Source organism: Rattus norvegicus, chromosome 5, assembly GCF_036323735.1.
Source record: "Rattus norvegicus strain BN/NHsdMcwi chromosome 5, GRCr8, whole genome shotgun sequence".
In the NCBI taxonomy this organism is placed as follows: domain Eukaryota; kingdom Metazoa; phylum Chordata; class Mammalia; order Rodentia; family Muridae; genus Rattus; species Rattus norvegicus.
The window spans coordinates 109,115,584-109,135,660 of NC_086023.1; the positions used below are offsets into that span (position 1 = coordinate 109,115,584).

General features: G+C 44.2%; 2 protein-coding genes across 4 annotated transcripts; both read right to left on the reverse strand.

Moving 5' to 3' along the window:
- Nucleotides 1–2,487: 2,487 nt before the first annotated feature.
- Nucleotides 2,488–3,985, reverse strand: LOC134479006 (uncharacterized). Its single transcript, XM_063261306.1, has one exon. The coding sequence runs from the start codon at nucleotides 3,464–3,466 to the stop codon at nucleotides 3,032–3,034; it is 435 nt and encodes a 144-aa protein (XP_063117376.1). The 5' UTR covers nucleotides 3,467–3,985; the 3' UTR covers nucleotides 2,488–3,031.
- Nucleotides 3,986–7,724: 3,739 nt separating this feature from the next.
- Nucleotides 7,725–19,323, reverse strand: Cdkn2b (cyclin-dependent kinase inhibitor 2B). 3 transcript variants are annotated; one of them, XM_006238381.3, is made up of 3 exons: nucleotides 18,956–19,301; nucleotides 15,361–15,593; nucleotides 7,725–10,944 (listed from the first exon to the last, which is right to left on the reverse strand). In XM_006238381.3, exons 1-3 carry the CDS (start codon nucleotides 19,085–19,087, stop codon nucleotides 10,941–10,943), a joined length of 369 nt encoding a protein of 122 aa, XP_006238443.1. In that variant the 5' UTR covers nucleotides 19,088–19,301; the 3' UTR covers nucleotides 7,725–10,940.
- Between the last annotated feature and the right edge of the window lie 754 nt (nucleotides 19,324–20,077).

The window sequence follows — 20,077 nt, forward strand, 5'->3', positions numbered from 1 at the left end:
GGATGAGCCACTGAGCCAGGCTTGAGAGATATCTTTTACAGAGTGAAAACACTGGTCCAAATGTGTCAAATAGCTTTGCTATTAGAAAATATTTTTTGGTGATTCATATCACTTTATGAAAAAGAGTTATCCCAATGTTAGGAATAATGGTGGAGTTTATTCCTATCACAGTGATTCTAGTAATTAATCAATGTGAAATGACAGATCTGTAAAATGTTAGAGACACTGGCAGTAGTAGGCTATTCCCTTTCTATACTAGGACGACAATGATGTCTTAAAACTCAAAAAGGGGGGGGGTTGTTTTTTATGTAGAACACAGCATCAATTTGGGATCAGGTACATATTGAAATATTGGTTTATGTCAACTGCAAGGCATGGCAAACTATGGGAGGAGGAGGAAGAGGAGGAGGAAGAAGAAGAAGAGGAAGAGGAGTAGCAGCTGCTATAGAGAGCCCCTAAAGAATGATGAATAAAGGAGTGTTTGGTCAATGTGAAGGAGGACCTTGTGATGTTAATCAGAAATGTGTATCGGTACTGGAGAACGAACCCAGTGCCATTTGCAGACTACCATTGACTACTAAGTCCCTCACAGAATTTTATCATACACATTTTCAGTCACACAGGGATAAAACGTTCTAAATAAAGCATCATAGAAACTTTCAAAAACGTTGAGATATTGATATCTTACATACATGCATCAGTAATGCGTGTAAGGAATGTCTAAAGTGTGCACCTGAGCCAGTGTAATTAGCACCACATAAGTCAATGTACTGTGGCATAATAGTGATATATAAACACGAGGTGCATAATTATAAAGACACTGGTGACTAACACTTCCAATATTTCTATTAAGTGCTTGGTTTCAAATAGAAAGCTGGGGAATTGGACATATTTTAGCACACATTTTATTTATGCCGTGTGTCCTATCATCAGATACTTGATGATAATTGGGCCTTTTACATAATGAAGGCACTTCTACATAATTTTACAAATAATTCCTAAAACATTCTTTTGTTTTTTTACTTGTGACAAATGATTTCTTTTGACAAACCTATTTTTATTATTCCACAGATTCTACATCATGGGGCATAGTCTGCATTACAACTTCTAATACTCTAAGTTGACATTTATCTTTGTGTTTCATTTTGTTTCAAATAGCCCAGATGGCCTATTATGTACGTAATAAAGGATTACCTTGAGCCCCAGATCCCCTGCCTCTATTACCAATCGGTGCCCGGTCCTTTCAGTGCTGGAATTTCAGGAAAGTGCCACCATATCCAGCAACTCTGCCTCTTGTGGATAGAACCTGGGATTTTGGACGTGTTAGGAATATAGCTCAAGCCCTATCTGTAACTCTAAGGGCCCACAATGTGGTGTTTTATATTCCTAAAAATATACAATTTACATATGGTTAAAATTTCTGCCTCCTAACCACAGATTCCCAAAGGCACCGAATTACTTGTATAAAATAATTAATAGGGAGAAATATTAACTAATAAAACAGCTTTTTAATAGAGCTGGGCATCAACAACTATCCTCAGATGCACATATCATAAAGGCGAGATGTTGTATGCTGTGCAGAAAAAAAAATCACCATTAAGGAAGATGACTCGGATCCCGTGAATGTTTTTAAATGAACTAAAATCAAAGCTAGCAACAAGTCACAAAAACCTTTATAAATGCCCTACTAACTTTTGGCAAAAATTAAATTTCAAGTCCCTTTAATCCCAGCATCGCGGCAGAGGTGAATCTTTGAGTTTGAGGGCAGCCTGGCCTAGAGAGTGAGTTCCCGGACAGCCAGGGCTATAAAGAGAAACTCTTATCTTGAAAAACAAACAAACAAACAAACAAACACCAAAAACCAAACAAGTAAACACAATTTGAGTTTTCCTTTTCTGTCCTTTCATTTTCTTTATGGCCCAGGACACTGCTCCAGCTTCTCTAGCCCTCCTTGGTAGTGTTAATAGTTTCACATTTCCGTAACTAAAAGATAATTGACACTGTGATAAACTTTTCCTAGGGAGTGGGAGGTTTCACTTTGGAACCCGTATTCTCCAAGATTTTTGTACACTGCATGTACATGTACGTACTTTTTTTTTCCTTTCAGTTTTCCAGATCACCGGATGTAAAAAAAGCTGCACAGGTTCGATTTTTCAAGCACTAGGCCTCATTTAAAACTTATGTTAAATTGTGGTCTGTGAATCTTAAAATATTACTGCCTCTGACTCTTCCGGGACCGCAGGTGTAAATTCTAATCGTGCACTGAGAAAGCACTGTACTAAACAGTTTCAGTGAATTTAGGCCAGCCAGTAAAAAGTGTTCACCTCTATGGTCAGCCAAGCCTATACGGGGCAAGGAATCTTAGAGAATCGCGTGCTTGCTTTTGTGTAGCAGCTACTGAATTTTTCATATTTTAGGAAGTCCATTTTTGTTCCTGTTTTTCTCTCTCTCTCTCTCTCCTCTCTCTCTCTCTCTCTCTCTCTCTCTCTCTCTCTCTCTCTCTCTCCCCCTACCTCCATCCCTCCCCCCCCACCTCTGCTACCCCTGGTGGATGGGGGCGAAATAAGTAAACCCTTAGAAAACAAGACAGGTATTTCCCCCTCCTGCACCCCAGGGCGAAATAAAGAGCTTTAGAAAACAAACCTCTTTACCTAAAGGGTAGTGTGTGTGTGTGTGTGTGTGTGTGTGTGTGTGTGTGTGTGTGCGTGTGTGCACACAAATACGCCTGCAGTTTCCTAACTTATAACGAGGATATGTAGGAGTCACTCATTTCTAAGACAAGCAAGTAGGTTTGGAAATAGTCTTAGGCTTTTTGTAGGATTGAGGAGGAGCGTGAAGCCGACCCCTTCAGACTCACCGAGTGAGAGAGAGAACACCATCTCCAAGAAACTAAGCCGAAGTGGAACAGCGACCTCTCCCCTCCCCCACCTAAAGTCCCCACCCGGACACATCCTCCTTCTACCTCGTGGAGCAGATGCATAGAAGCACGCGGAACCACAGCACCTGTGCGTGCAGCGTTGCAGGGCCTTTCCTACCTGGTCCAGGATGTGGCTGCGGCCCTCTCCGCGCGATCCTCTCTGGCCTCAACACCAAGGCCACGAAACCTCGTGTGCCGTTCGCTGACCTGGGTCGCGAGGATCCCAGGAACTGCACCAAGAAAACCCTCACTTGGGGTGAGCGCCCTGTGCGCCGAATCCTCACAGTGACCACGAACCTGCGACCCATGCTCCTGCGGCCGAACTCTCCCAGCAGTGGCATTACTGTGACAAGCGAGGTGAGAAGCGCCGCCCCCAGCCCCTTCGGCTAGGAGGCACCTCGCGACCCACGCGCCGCCCCCGGCCCATCTCCGCTCCACGCCCATCTCCGCCCTCAGGCGCGCCCCCGTGTCCCATGCGCGCGGTCCCCAGTCGCGCGGGAAAGCTTCCCGGAGGCGCCCAGGGGGAGGCGCGCGCGGGGCCTGTCGCATCCGGGGTCCCGCTGCCTCCCGCGCAGGGCACGCTCCGGATCCCGCTCGCTTCGCTCGCCACCCATCGCGGTGACAGCTAGCGCCGCGGGACGCGTGCGCACCACCCGCCCCCTAGCTGTAGCCGCGTCCTATCGCGGCCGGCCGGCTACGTCTCGTGTGCCGTTCTGTTTTCGCTCTGCTTAACTTTTGGGACCCCGTTCTCTCAGTCTACGCCTGACGCCCCTCGGTGAGGGTTCTCCGGCTCCGAATCCAGCTCTAAAAAGAAGGAAAAAAGAAGATCCGCGAGGCCTGCCTTGGGCCGGCCCGCCAATCAGGACGCGCGCGGGCGTTTTGAACGCTAGCGGTTCGCTGCGCTCCTCCGGTGGGAACAGCGCGCAGAGGAGAGCGGCTGAGTGTACAGGGGGCCAGGGCCTGCGCGTCGCTGCGGACCGGTAAGTGTGGCCGGGCCAGGTCCGGCAGACACGAGGCCGCAGCCCGAGGACGTTGTTTATTTTCGGTTTTAAGCGCGAGCGCTAGCGGAGCATCCCCGGCTCTTCCTCTTTCCCCGCCCCGTGTCGCCTCCCTCTCCGGTCCCCTCCCCCCTCCCGGCTGCCCCCTTCTCCGCTGCCTCCCCGCCTCCACCGCGGCCCCCGCGGAACAGGAAAAGTGGGGGAAGGAGAAAAAGGAGCGGTTGAACCCAGGGACGCGCCGGCCGAGACGGAGGGATCGCGCTTGGTCAGTCCTGGCTCGTGCGGGTCCGGAGCTCGGAGCTTGAGAAAGCGGCAAGTAGAACCCAGGATCCTTCTAGCAGGCCTGCGAAGGTGCTCGCGGGACAGAGGGCTATCGGTCTGGACCTGTTCTGAGTTCACCAGCGGAAGCCTAGCTGGTCTGGGTGGCCCAGCTGTGCAAGGTGGCGTGAGACCCGGACTTGGATTTGCGGCCCTGAGACTTGGTGGCTTCTCCTTTACGAGCTCCGGCCTAGTGTTCTGGCTGCAGTAAAGTATCAATTCAGGGCGACAGCTGGCAGGGTCTTACAGAGTGGACTCCAAATACCAGTACTAGACATAGGAGGATGGCAAGACCTGGGAATAGCCAAACTAACTCAGCTAAAGGCCTTGCTGAAACTGAGAGGTCAGGGCAGGACCGGCTGCTGCTTTTCCATTCCCCTGGTGTATGACATTGCAGTAGATCTGCAGTAGACCTTGCAATAGAACCTAGGCTGAAGCATGGATCCGCTAAATAAAATGAGTTCGAGGGTCTCTTATAAGGACCCCCTAAGTATCCGTGTAGGGTTAAAACAAAACCCAAAGCAGTGCATACCTCTGGTTGGCTTCACAGAGAATTTGAGTTTCCCAAATACCATGGTTGGCCCTGGGGCTTCTGGCTACCCTACCTGGAATTTCCTCTACTTCAGAAAACTGCCGCTCCTCTAGGTGTCTGGAGTTGAAAAGCTGAAAATCTGGACTTTTAAGTCCCTACCCCCCGTTGCCCACTGTCTATTCTCTATCTGTTGGATGAGAAGGAATTGTGCATTTTTCATCTTCGTATAAATGCAATCACGAAGGTATTGGAGTTCCAAGTGACTGTTGGCTATGTGCTCTTCAAAAAGTGAATAATGAACTAATAATGAATATGTGGCTTTACTTAAACTCGAAGCACCCATTTTATCTTCAGAGTTGCCCTTTGAATGAGAGACTTTTGTCCTTATTTTGCAGGGGACAAGACTGAGGTCGAGAGGCTCAAGTCTTGAACACTACTTGGCTTCACACGTACAGGCTAGACTACAGGATGATCACTGGATTACCGGGTGGTGATCTCTCTCTCTCTGTTGTCAAAGGATCAGCTACAACTGAAAGTCAGTTATCTGTGAGTCACTCTGCAAACAGAATCCATGAAAGCTGGAACTTTGCTTTGCTCTCAGTGGTCTAGAAACCTGACAGTTTTGTGTCTTTTATAAAAGAAAACACTATTCTGTTTTGGATTAGCAAACTCATTCTGTAGTGAGAATAGGAAGGATTCCTCTCCTCCCCACACAATGTGGGGGAAGATGTTCATCTCTCAGGGCCTTTTCTTTTTTTGAGGGGTTAGGGTTATGGAAATAGAAATGAAAATTGCCATCACTGAGCTCTATAATTGCATCTTGGCTCTATAATTGACTGACTTCCATTACTGATTTTATCCTCATTGCAGGGACTCAGACACAAATCACCCTACAACACAGACCACAGGGCAGGGGAGATGACTCAGTGGGTCAAGCACTTGCCATACAAAAGCATTGGGGACTGAATTCAGATCCTCATGACCCCACTACTATAGAGGTGGAGAAAGGAGGTTCTCTGAACAAGGACTAACTGGATTGGCCAAATCAGTGAGTTGGGCTCTAGTGAGAAATTCTGCCTCAGTATATAAAGATTGACATTTGACTTTACCTTTAACCCCCACACTGGCATGTGAACCCTCTCACATCCATCTATACGCAGGAGCATGGTTACACATGTGCTCCTTGAACTTACTCAGTTAAAAAAAAAAAAAACAGGCCAGCGAGTAACGGGGCATGGCGGCAAATAGTTATAATATATGTACTGTAGAGGCCAAGGCAGGAAGCATATGAATATGAAGCCAGCATGGGAGACCTTTTTTCAAAACATCCAAAAATGAGGGCTAGGGGAGATGGTTTGGTAGAAAAGTGCTTCCTTTACAAATGTGAGTGTCCAAGTTTGAATACCCAGAGCTCAAACTGGGCCTAGTAGCCTGCCTGTGTAAGCCCAGTTTCAACAGCTGGGTGGTAGGTAGGTGGAGACAGGACAATCTCCTGCGGGTCTGTCAGCTTGACATACAAAGCAGCAAATAAGGCAGAAAACAACTAACCTTAGAGTCTGTTCACTGATCTCCACACATGTGCCCTTACACACGAACTTGCATACACAGATACCTCACACCAAAGGTTAAAAACAAAACCACCCCAAAGATGGAGATTTGAGACGCAAAAAGAACTGCAAAGAATGTAAACTATGTTATATACAAATGGCCAAAGAATAATAAAAAAGACAATATCAGGGCTGGAGAGATGGCTCAGCGGTTAAGAGCACTGACTGCTCTTCCAGAGGTCCTGAGTTCAATTCCCAGCAACCACATGGTGGCTCACAACCATCTGTAATGGGATCCGATGCCTTTTTCTGGAGTGTCTGAAAACAGCTACAGTGTACTCATATAAATTAAATAAAATAAATCTTTAAAAAAAGACAATATCAGCAAGTAAAAGAATGAAAGCAGAAATGATAGCATGGAGCTGTAAGTGGCAGAGAGAAAGGGAGTGAGTGCTGTCAGGATGCACTCTTCCTTGATTCTGTTAGAACTTGCTGTAGTTTTATTTTGGAAACACTTTACAATGTATCAAAGTTGTTGGCATACCTGTACCCTTCGACCCAGGTGTTTCATTCTTATAATTTAAATAAGTATCCAGAAATACACAAATATGTGAAAATATATACCCATGTATATACTTACAGACAGCATATGGAATTATAGGAAACTGCATGTTAGATGGTCATTTTACATAAGTTTTGAACCAACAAGTCTAGTCATAAAGCTCGTGTATGAAAAATATGTTATGTATGTGTATACATACGTATCTGTAAGCATGGGGAAGTGTGTGCGTATGTGTATAAAGAAAAATTGTGAACATACACACATGTATAGATATAGCTGTTCCTTTTGCTGCAGACATTTCACTTCAAATTATTTCACTCTGGATCTTGGCAATGTGGAGGCCGGGTTCTTTATAATAGTATACAGTAACAAAGAAAAAGGAATAAACATGAACATGCATTGGTGATACTTTGTTTTCTAAAAGCCATGACTCATCAACCAAATCAAGACTCACCCACAAATACAAAATTGCGGAGCTGTGAAAATGGAGGTGCTTCTGTATCTGTGGGCAGCAGGGACTGTCAGAAAGCTCATAGTAGCAGGAGAAAGTAAGTACTAGAGTAGTGGTGGTCTGATTTGTATTTTTAATGTGTTGAGGTAGGCATGTTTATAACTACACAATTCACACATTCACTCTTTGTGTCTCTGTCTCTGCCTCTCTCTCTCTCTCTACACACACACACACACACACACACACACACACACACACACACACAGTTACCTTTTGCTATTAAGAATAGTTTAAAAAGTCTCAGTTTTTATTTAATACTTGCTGCTTTTCTGAACTGTTTGAAAGTTTGCTGTTGACAAGAAGTAGAGATCAATTATCATTTAGTAAATGTGGAGCTGGTTAGTAAATATGAATTATTTATTAGTGTTTTGAAGTTGCTTTCCAGAAGTATAGGAAGCTGCATGTTAGATGGTTGTGCATATTTATATATTTTACATAAGTTCGAACCAACAAGTCTAGTCTCATGTATAAAAAATGTTATATATGTACATTCATACATATCTGTTGCTTTCAAGTAACTAATAGGGCCAACACCATCATGGTCTAAATCTACTAAATATGGTATACATATACTAGTTACTTGGAGGTGGAATGGAATGTCATTTAATTTTTTCCCAGAAGGAAGATAACATTCATTTTTATGTTTACTTTAAAAATTAAACAGACCAAAAGTGAATCCTGGAATAGGTTTGTTGTGGTAACTTGGTGGCTGTCCAGAGACTAGGAGGCAATAGGGAATGATCAGATAGTTTTTAGGCATGGGGTATAGCTTCTAACCCCAGGTGGTGTGTGAGCAGGGGAAACCATGAGAAGTTCCTCTGTGTAGGAGGGAAAGGGAAAGAGCATCTTAACCCTTAGAAGAAGCAGGGAGCCACTGACTGCACATCTTCCCAGTCTTGGAAGAAAAGCCCATTCCCAGTAACATGCTGACCTGTCCTTGTATTTGAGAGTATACTACATTGTTAGTGCTTAATGTTTTTGTATGTCTCTTCTAAACATATTAAAAATATGTAACAGCATACCGTGAGATATTATTTACATCTTACTTAGAAACAACAACAAAACCAAATTTAACAGCATTACATCTCTCAGGAAGATACAGAAACCTTTCTCATTGCCCTCTGATTTGGGAGTCCACTGACAGCTATTGCCAGTCCGGAGAAGGTGTTGCCCTGCCCCAGCTCTGCTGTCTGCAGCTCAGTGCTACTTAACTGGGGCAGAAGAGAGGGAAGTCCCCCAGAAAGACACAGTTTTGGGGAAGGGCAAGGAGACGGATTTGTGAGAAGATAGGAACAGGGAATCTGCTCCAACTTCCATTTTTCTGTCTGAATTCTTACACAAACACATCAGAAAGCCTCCACATGCCAGTGCATGTCACAAAAGTGACATTTTCAGTGTACTTCTATTAACTTAGAATGGCTAACTCCCACATTGTTTTCTACATTGAACTTGTCAAAACGAAGCCAAGTATTTCTGCTGTGCCAGTTTTCATCCGACTTGTGAATTTTTCAGTGAACCAATGCAGCACATGGCTGGTTCAGGGGGGTAGAAATTTCCACAGATAGATAGGTAGTATTGTAAAAGGTTCTTTGTCCCAGTGCCACAGAATAAATATTCAGAAAACCACAGATTTATCTACTTAGATACACAGACATACATACATCACTGTCAGCTATGGAGAGATTCGAGAAGCACAGAACTTTAGTGATGATAGGACTGCAGAAAGGGCCTCATGCAGTTTCCATATTCATACATAGCAGAAACTAAGACTTACTCATGTCATGCATGTCACTTAGCAGCCACATTGTTAAATGAACAATGTGGACCAGTGCCTTCCTCCCCCTCGTTCCCTCGCTCTCCAGGGTTTGCGAGTAGAGTGGGAGAATATGTTGAGATTCAATTGCTATTGTTTCTTCAAGTAATTTTTAAATTTAGAGTTACCTTCTTTCTAAAAATATATGATAATCTGTCCATCAAGTCATCAATAGCCATAACTGAGTGCTGAAATGACACCAAGTAACAGCAAATTAATTAGTAGTTATGATAATAATGGGAATGTACCCAGCAAGTCAGAATATGGTTGCGGCTAGATGCACCCCTGCCAGATCTCCTTACATTTGGGGATAGTGGGCTCTGCCATTCACAGGACTGCTGCAGATGTGTCCTGTAACTTTTGTGGGTTCTTAAGGCCACTGCTTTTTCCTTTTTAGCGTGAGTATTGGCCATAGCGAAGCTTATAACCTGCCATGAAAATTACCAGCTTCTGGGAGAATATAAAAGGAAATTAGCTTATCTTCCATTACAAAGACAGTTAAACTCTTTTAACTATCCTATATAACTTTAATTTTTTCCTGTGAAGAGCAATAGAGAATTATTAAATGTATGTATGTAAACATTTGTTACAGAAATTATGTCACTGAGAATGATCATTTCTTTAAATTTGGAATGATCTCCTTAAACAAGCAAATTCAAATATTTTGGACCAAAAGAAGCTAAAGGATTTTATAAATCAAATGGGAGGTTTATAGTACCATTTGTGTGATTTTTTTCTTTGAAGCTATTTTAAGTAATATATCCCTCAAAAGTACATTTTAGCTTCCATTGATTATTTAAACATTAATTAGAATTATGTTTTTTTATTTTTATAAACCAGTATGAAAATGAGTGCTCTGTTATATTTGCTTAAGAATATTTTTCTTAACATTTGTAAGAAAATAATACATTGATCATTTTTCCCCCAGAGCCTGTCCATTTCCCTACCTGTCCAACTTGGTTTTCCGTCTCTCAAAAACAAACAAAAAGCAAATAAGAAAAGCAAAAAACAACTCCCAGCCCCCTCCCCCAATCAAAACAGGCGGGGAAAAGACCAATGAAACAGTGCCAAACAAAGCGAAAGGAAAGAGCCCACAAAAATAGCACTGAATTCTGTTCGGCTGCCCGACTAGGCTGGCCGACTACTCGTGGAACCTGTCCTGAAGGTATGGTTGATATACTCAGAGAGACTATTGGAGAAAACTGATTTTGCTGGTGACAGGGTGACAGTTGGTGTCCATTGTAGATAGGTTCGTGTTTAGGGATGGGACCCAGTGTCCACTTCATTCCTTTAGTGCTTGAACTTGTACTTGCCGCCACAGTCTCTGTGAATTCATAGAGTCAGTCCTCTTGTGTCCAGAAGAGAACTTCCCTGACATATTCCCTTCCTCTGGCTCTCAGTCTGCCTCTTCCTCCACACAGCTCCCTGAGCTCTGAAGGAAGAGCTTTGATAAAAACATCCCATCTAGGACATCTCTCCCCTCTGCAGACTGTTCAGTTGTGGGACTCAGTTAGTTCTTCCCTACCTATTACAAGAAGCTCCTCTGCTGTGGCCAGTGAAGCACTGATCCATAGGTATAGCAATGTCATCAGGTGTCATTTTATTGCTCTGTTCCTGTAGCAGAATATGGTAGTGGGTATTTTACTGGGTCATGACTAATTTATTGTAGTTTTAGGTTCTTGGCCACTTCAGCCAGTGTCAGGTTTGGGTTCCATTTCGTGGACCGAGCAATAATTTATTCTTCACCTAAGAAAGAAATACATTAGGTTCTTCACATCCTAATTTTTTAATTTCAATTTGGATTTTCTTTAGCTATTCCATGTCTATTTTAGTGTCTTGAAATAGTTTCATCATTTCATTTCTATTTGTGTTTTTTCAGTCTTCATTAAGGCATTTACTTATACCCTCCTTAAGGTCTTTGACTGAATTCATACTTGCTATAGAGACCCTTATCTCGTGTTTCAGCTAAACTGACTTTCTCAGGGTCTGTTGCAATGGTTACTGGCTTCTGGAGGAAGTGTATTATCTCAGCCGTACTCTTCTGTTTGTATCAAGCCATCTGGAATTATGGTTGAGGCGTTCCTTGGTATAAAAATCTGACCTCACCGTTGTCGGGTGAGCGTTCCCTTCTTTGGCTGCTATTGTTCACTCTGAGACCTTAGGCAAGTGCAGGGACTGTGGGGTTTCCTGTAGCGTGTTTCTGTGGGCTGATGAGTGACACGAATACAGGTGGGCTACCAGGAGAGGCTGAGGGGACAATGGGAAAGAGCTAGGGGCATCAGGCTGTACCAAAAGATGGAGTCTTCAGGGAGTGCGGTCGGGATGGGAGGAGGGGCTGATGCAGACAGCTGCTGACTTAAGAATAATTATGCAAAGGGGAATGGAGCGACAGGAGGATAATGAAAATCACCCACCCGCGTCTCAGCTCTGTGTGGCCACTGGGGGGAAGAGGGGTCCCTGGTAGAAAGTGATTCTGTAGGTCAGTGGCTGACACAAAAGAGTGGGGATGGGCTAGAAGGGAAAGCTGGGACTTTCTAGTGGCCACCCCTAGTTCCCATCCCCCACTGCTACACACATCCGTTCAATTTCCTCACCCTCTGTACTTTCCGCTCATCTCCTCCCACACCTGATCCTGTTCCCCCTTTCCCTCCCCCTCCTCCTTCCCTCCCAGATCCCTCCCTTCCTCTACCTCATTATTTTGCCCCCCCCCCACTTCTAAATATCTAGTCTTGGTGACTGTATATATATATGGGGCACATGTGGGGCAGGCTCTGGATGTCTGGTTCCTTCAGTCTTTGCTCCAAACTTTGCCTCCATATCCCCTCCTATGAATATTTTTGTTCCCCCTTCTAAGGACTGAAGCATCCCCACTTTGTTTATCCATATTCTTGGGCTTCATGTGGTCTGTGGATTGCATCTTGGGTATTCCGAGCTTTTGGCCTAATATCCACTTATCAGTGAGTGCATACCATGTGTGTTCTTTTGTGATTGGGTGACCTCACTCAGGATTATATTATCTAGTTCCATCATTTGCCTGCAAATTTCACGAAGTCATTTTTAATAGCTGAAAGGCTGGGAAGGAAAGAGTTAAAGGGGACTCAGAGCTCTCGCCTAAGGGTGGAGTGGGAGGAGTCTCTTGCAGCAGGGCGCAGGAGGAGGGTGAGTCAGGCTTTCGAGGCTGGGACAAAAGCTATGCTCCAGTAACTTTGAGTTGTGAGTTTCTTTGGGGAGGAAAAAGCATGTTGAATATAGCATTTTTAAGATTTCATGTGAGAAGAGCCACCCCAGAAGGTAAAAGAGATTGAGTTTTTCTGCGCCTAAAAAAATATCTGTTTTCCACATGTCATTCATGGTTTGGTTTGGTGCAGGGTGGTACAGTGGACACAAAAGTGTAGCCCATCCACACACTCTTACAGCTTACTAAAATTAAAGACCAAGGGAACGTTTTCTGGTCTAAAGTTTGTGAATGCCTTCCACCCTTCTTCTGCCTTTAGAACTACCTTTTAAATACCTGCTTTGGTGAGTTTCAGAGTCAAACTTACAGGGAAGGACTTGTGACATCTGTTTTTCTGACCTTTCACTCAGCATAATGCTGCCTGCCATGATGAATATGCTAACTAGCTTGATCCAACCATTCTTCCCTGTGTTCAGGAATCCTAACTTGTTATACTCTACAAGTGCACATGATATGAATATGACGTGACTATCATGCCTATTCACGTATAATTCAGACAGTAAGGGGAAAGGTAGACTATCTTTTGCACACATGTTGAACCTTCATATTCCCTTAAACTTGATTTTCTACAAATAGGCATTGATATTTGCAATCCTAAGTTTTGCTTTCCCCCTTGGATAATAATTGTTTACAGTTACCTTTATAAGCTGTGGGCCAGCTACATTTCAGATGCTGCACAATGCACAGGGCTACAGAACTCTGTAAGTGTGGCCCCTGGATACCAGACTTGCCAGTTCCTGTTCCACGAGCTAAGGAAGTTCCGGTATTTGTAAACTTTAGAAGACCCACATTTGGGGGCCAAATTGACTTACTTTTGCACACAATGGAAGGTTTAAGTGTTGAAGGAACAAATATCTGTTTTAAAGTATGCCTGATGTAAACTGTATTAATAAATATGTTATCCTTCCCCAAAAAATATGAACTATTTCTCAACTCATCTTCTTTGGTAATTTATTAATTTGAGAGGTGAGGAATCAACAGGGAAGTTTTTGTGTTTAGCTCAGAGGCTCCTCTTTCTATTTAAGTTGCTTTTCTAGTCCCTCTTCTGTATTTTCGATGAATATTCACTATATTTGACACCTAGGAAAAAAGTGTAAGCCTTATGTTTTACTATTAGAAAGCAGATTTTAAAAATAAATGATTGAAATCATTATATAGATTTATATTTATTAAAAAGGACAAGCAGTGAATACTTTTGAATCTTTTAACATTTGGGAGTTAGTGTTAGATGCATGAAAATACTTTTAAATTATTTGTGTGAAAATATGAGTGTATGCCATGTATGGGTGCCTGCAGAGGTCATAATATCCTGGACCTGTTACGATTGCTGGGAACTGAACTCTGAAGAACAGCAAAGGCTCTTAACAACCATGGAAATCTCTTCAGGCTCCACTTTTTTTGTTTTTGTTTTTTTTAATAATTGTGTGTGTGTGTGTGTGTGTGTGTGTGTGTGTGTGTGTGTGTGTGTTAGGGATGTATATGCACAAGAATCAAGAATGCAGGTTTCTCTAGAGGCAGAGGTTTTGATCCTCCTTGAAACTGGAGTTATAGGTGGTTATGAGCCAGCCTGGAAATATGCTTTAGTACCAACATTTCCACATCTTGGAAATGTTTATTCTTTATTAAAATAATGATATATCAATTGTTTCAATGCAAAATGAACCAAGCCACACTGGAGCCCCCCAGAGTGCATCCACAATTGTTCAGTAGACAGCAATACAGCCCATGAGTCATCATTTGATTTCAGTTAGTTCATACTCAATTTCCTTTTTAGTAAACTTTGGGACGTAGCCCAAGGTAACTGACTAGATAAACACACCAGCCATCTAACAGGACACCTAGAATAGCTCCCCGAGACACTGTACAGAAACAATGAACAGAGAAGTAAACAGCTTAAAGATAAAAGCAAAGTGCTCTTTGCCACTAGGAGTGTGCAGACTGTCATAGTTTCATGAGAAGCTGTATTTCAGAAGGATGCAGGCTATCAGGCCAGTACTTAAGGAGACTAAGGCAGTGGTAGCTGGACTTGAGGGACTACCTTGAAAAGGAAAACACTGCCTAGAAAAGGAAGAAAAGAGGAAAAGACCAACCAACTAACCAACCAACCACAAAAACAAGTTGCCCTTCAGTCTCACCTCTGAAGAGCAGTTACACACACAGTTAAAAGTTTTCCTCATTAAATACAGTTACTAAAGAGCAACTCAAATGTAGGAAATTTCTAAAGGGGTTATTAAACTATTTTGCATAGAGCAAACTGCTATACACTACAATTCATCATTGGACATTGTGCATGTAGAGTCTGTCAGGACCCAGGCCTCAAGGGAACTGGGTCACCGTTTAGCAGAGATCTGTTGTCTTCAATTTCACTATTTTCCTTGTAGAGGTGCAGGTGACTCCTTGGTTTCTATACATGTCATTTTGCAGGTGAATCACCACACAGGACAGTGCATAAACCCACTTCAGTGCCTCACATCTACTCTCCAGGTTTTCCCTCTAGCCTGTGGATCTTCTGCATTTTCAGTTCACAGGGGAAGGTACTGACTGCTCCCAGCCAATGTCAAGCTTTCTCAATTCCCCGAAGCAGCAGCTTCTTGTGGAGATTCAAGAATTTCCCTTGCTATTTTACACCATGTCCTGAAAGATAGAGGGTCCCAGAACTTCATACAATACTAAATCTCCTTGGTGATCCCCTGGCTTCAGGGTGAGGATCAAGGGCCAGACCAAGCTTCAGAAAACACTTAGGAAGTTATTTCTGATTGGCTTTGCCTTCCTGGGTAGGGTGGGGTTCTGGAAGGCCAGCAGGCTGTGCGCTGCTGATCCTCTCCACGTTTACAGTCTTCCTAGATAGGGCTGGGGAGAAAAAAAAATGGTCCTTGCAGGAGGCTGAGGGACCCTGCAATCAATCTCCAGTGGCAGCGTGCAGATACCTCGCAATATCACGGTGGCCCTGCTCTTCAGCTAAGTCTACCGGCAGGCGGCCCCAGGCGTCACACACATCCAGCCGTGCCCCTGCCTTGTGCAGCACCATTAGCGTGTCCAGGAAGCCCTCTCGAGCTGCATCATGCACAGGTCTGGTGAGGGTGGCAGGATCGGCGCAGTTGGGTTCTGCTCCGTGGAGGAGCAACAGCTCTGCCACCTGGGCGCTGCCCATCATCATGACCTGTGGGGGAAGGACAGAAAGGGCTCAGAGGTTACAGAACTGAAGTTTTAGCAGGGGCGGCAAGGCGCTTGCAAGCTTCGGGTGTCTGGTTTCTCATTGGCTTATTCAATCCACTCCCCATCCTAGGCTGAACTCAACGTAGCTTCCATTTTATTCTCCACAGGTGAAACAATAAGAAAGGGCGGAGAAATGGCTATTTCTTACATGGAACGGTGGACAACAAAGACTTATTTCGTTAAGTGATTCGTTAGCTTAGTTTGAACTGTTTTTTTTTTTAATTTTAATTTTATTTACCCTTTTCTTGAAAATGGACTTTCCCGCCTCACATAAATTCTGATTATGATATCCCCTCCCCCGGCTACTCCCACCTCCTCCCCATCCCCTCGTGGATCGGTTCCCTTTCCGTCTCTTATTAGAAAACAATCAGGCTTCTAAGTGATAGCATAAAATATAAAACAAAAACTAATACATCAGAACTGAAAAAAACAGAAGGGTAAGAGGACAAGAGAAGGTACAAGGCTCAAGGGACCCACTCTTTCACGCACTCGGGGTTTCCATAGAAACAGTAAACTGGGAGCCATAATATATACACAAAAGATGCGGTGCAGGACCACCCGACCCTGTGCATTCAGTCTCTGTGCGTTCATATGACGTCACTGATCATTTAGAAGACCTTTTGTTTCTTGGCGTTTCCCCATCCCGTCTGGCTCTTACACTATTCCTTAGCCCTGTGGGGGAGGGAGTTGCTGGAGAAGCCGAGTGTTTCAAGGTATCTCCCTCGCTACATATTGTCTGGCTATGGGTCGCTGTTTCTGTTCGTGTCTGCTGTAGGAGGAAGCATCACTGATGATGGCTGGGTAAGGCCAGATATCTCCAAGCACAGCAGGGCAGTAGAAGTCATTTTATTGCTACTTTTTTTTTTTTTTGAACAATACTACTTGGTTTTACCCTAGTTTGCTGAGCTATAGTCTCTGGATCTTGGTCCCTCAAGCAGTGCCAGGTTCCATCTTGTGGAGTGGGCCTTTGGTCAAGTTAGGCATTGGTTGCTTACTCTCACAAAGTTTAGACCAACCTTGCCTAGCGTGTCTTGCAGGCAGGACACCAGGAACCAGGCTTCATATATACAGTTTTATATTGTTTTCCTCTAACCCTCTAGGTCTAACCAACCACACGTGCTGGTGGTTAGTCTGACAACAGTCACCGGGAAGAGGACCCTCAGCTGAGAAAAGCCTCCACCAGATTGGTCTCTAGGCAAGTCTGTGGGACATTTTCTTGGTTAATGACATGTGTGTGTGTGTGTGGGGGTGTCCAGTCCACTCTGGGTGTGTGCTAGACACACATGTGGTCTGGAAAAAGGGTGACTGAATTTGAGCCTTGAGCAAGCCAGTAAGCATTGTTCCTCCATGATCTCTGCTTCAGTTCCAGCCTTGACTTCCATCAGAAATGCACTGTAGAAATTAAATATAAGCCAAATAAACCCCTTTCTCTCTAAGTTCCTTTTGGTTATGGCATTTCTTAGAGCAGCAGAAAGCAAACAACATCACATAACAGTGATTGTATTATTATTATTGTTATTATTATTATTATTATTTAGAACAATGCTTTACAGGAGAAAACAAACAAGGAAGTTTAAAAAAAGGTTTTGCTCCTTCAGTGCCAGAGATGTCTGTGCTCACAAACATACCCTGCTCATTTGTAAGAGATCAGGGGAAAGTTGTTACAACCCAAGCTTATGTAACATTATGGAAAAGTTATTTAGCACCTCATAACGTTTTTTAGCCTAGTGTGATATGCAGTGGGCAGTTTAGACATACAGTGAACATGCACTGTAATGGGAAATTAGCATTCATTTATACTGTACAAAAATTTTAATGGTAAGTGGTATTTTTTTCCTGTATAAAAAGTTTGACTAGTACCTAAATCACAACGATGCTTAATTAGGGAAAGCCAACAACGATGTTTTGAAGATGTAATCCCCCTGCAGCTCCATTTGAAGGTAACAATACAATAGGTTTTGATTTAGTGTCCTAAACGGTCACTCGTTCTGGTGGGCCTGTGTGCTTTGAAATTTACACAGTGGAAGTGGTCATTTTTATTACATTCACACTAGAAACGTTCCTTTCTTCCTTCAAGAAACACAACAATATTTTTCTTTCTCTTAGCGAGGTAAGGGCTATTTTTACAGCCACAAAAAGACTTAAAAGTTTTTAGTAAAGAAAATCATAAATAAAAAAAATTAAGGTCTTTTTTTTTTCTTTTTTTTTTTTGGAGCTGGGGACCGAACCCAGGGCCTTGCGCTTCCTAGGCAAGCGCTCTACCACTGAGCTAAATCCCCAACCCCAAATTAAGGTCTTTATACTCACTTTACAATTATTTTTGTTACTCTTAAAAAATATATTCTTTTGCTAAACACCTCTTTTTCATAAAAACGGAAGAGGAATGGTCCTTTTTTTCCTAAAAACCTACACTATTAACAAGAGCCCTGATTTTCATAGTCCCAGAGAAGGACAGTGAGGTAAGTGAAACTGGCGACTATATTAATCAACAGGACAGCACAAAAGCACTGTGTTAGATCCTCAAGAAACAAAGCCAATATTAACTACAGCAGGATTAGTAAACACTGAACAAATGTATCTCAACCACCAATATGTTTAGGGAATCCCTTTGTGGATCCGAAAGAACCCAACAGTTCTTTTGGACTTTGCCTGTTCGCATTAAACAGTGAAAAACTACACACTGTTACTGCCCGCATACAAGGAATTAAGTGTTGGGTTTGGGAAATCTTTAGTCCTATGAATGCGATTAAGTTTACGAGGAAAAAAGAAAATAAAAAGGATTCATACTGTTGTTCACAAGATTAGAGTGAAGTCTCTCATCCCACGCACTACAGTTTTGAGGAATTCCCTGAATCTAGGCCATATAACTGGTAATCTCATCTTTATTGTCATCCATGTCGTCCTCTCCCTATCAGACCCTCCCTTTCCCACTTTGCTCCCCGAGTATCGGACTTATTTCTATGACTGTAAGATAGCAGAATAAATTTGGTATTTTTCCATTATTGCAAAGATTCCAAGGCTGGGGACGTTGCTCACAGGCAGCGCACTTGCCCGGCATGAACCGGGGACCCTGGGTTCCAGACCCAGCATCGCAAAACGAGAAAAAAGCCAATCTAGTGAAGAGGGATATTTCGATCGTTTTTGTTTTTCAGGATTTTTGCCCTTGCAAAAGGCAAAACCTGCCTCCCGTCGGGCCCGCACACATCCAGCACCAGCGGGCAGCCCAGGTGCCCGGGTACAACTCGCAGCCGCGGAGGGCAGCGCGCTCGTGCGCCCTCTGCCGGCAAGGCCTGGGGACCCCGCTACCTGGATCGGGCGCCTCCCGAAGCGGTTGACGGCGTTGGGATCTGCGCCGGCTTCCAGGAGCTGCCGCACCGTCTCCACCTGTCCCCGCGCCGCGGCGGTGGCCAGGCCCGCGTCACTGCCGCCGCCCAACATGCCCTTGTCCCCGGTCCGTGGCAGAAATGGTCCTCCGCCGGCCTTGAGATTGTTACAGCCTCGTCTCTGAGCCGCTCCTCCTCTCTGGGGACCCAGCAGCTGTGGTGAGCGTCCGGGGAAACGCTCGAGCCCTAGCGCCTGGGAACCGCACCTCAGGCACAGCTGACTTGTGCCGGGTGGGGAGCCCGCGGGCACTGTGCAGCTGCGTTCAGCACCGCCGCCGGTCCCGCCCCCTCAGACCACGCCTGCTAGTCTGACCCCGCCCACATTTGGTGACGTCACGAGGCAAGGGGCGGTGGGGGGGAGGGGTGCGGTATCGGAGTCGGAAGGTCTTAAACGCCTGCGCAGAACATTAAGCTTTCTAGTCTGGAACTTACCCTGGCCGGTTGGCTATTTTTGAAAAAGTTGTGCCTCTGCACTCAGCAGGCATAACAGAGGTCTTTATTTAGCCCAGGCCTGCAGGTTTCGCTCTGGAGACATTAATCGCTCTTTTGCAATCGACTAGCTGAAAGAAAGCCTTTAGGGTGGAAAATGTCCACTTTGTGAAATCGCTTGAAAGTGACAACACCTGTCATGCGCAAGGCTCGTTCATCTCAAGGCGGTATTTGAATTTAACGAGTTTCACTTCTAGCATCAGACCGAGCAGTTTTCTTTTGACAATGTCTTCCTATTTAGTCAGCAGGGGGAGGGGGGGGGGGAATCCCAAGGATCCCGTTTTGCCTCTCTTTAAATTGTTTGCCCGTGAGCTGTGGTTGTAATTCTGAAGGTAAAAAATAAATAAAAAAAATAACGTTTTAGAGAAAGGTAAGATCACACACACACACACACACACACACACACACACACACACACACGTGGATCATAAGAATTTAAGATCCCTGGACGTGTGCCTGTACTCACCTACTTGGAGGCTGAGACAGAAGGGTCCCTGAACTCCAGAAGTTCAAAGACAATCAGTATATAACTCACCAGGCCTCCTTCCAAAGCCTC

Excerpts from the sequence above, each read along its gene's own strand:
- LOC134479006 (XM_063261306.1), bottom strand. The coding sequence starts at position 3,466 with ATGCGACAGGCCCCGCGCGCGCCTCCCCCTGGGCGCCTCCGGGAAGCT.
- Cdkn2b (XM_006238380.5), bottom strand. The coding sequence starts at position 19,087 with ATGTTGGGCGGCGGCAGTGACGCGGGCCTGGCCACCGCCGCGGCGCGG. Across the intron at positions 15,594-18,955 it reads TCGGGAGGCGCCCGATCCAG|GTCATGATGATGGGCAGCGC; the intron begins GTAGCGGGGTCC and ends CTTCCCCCACAG.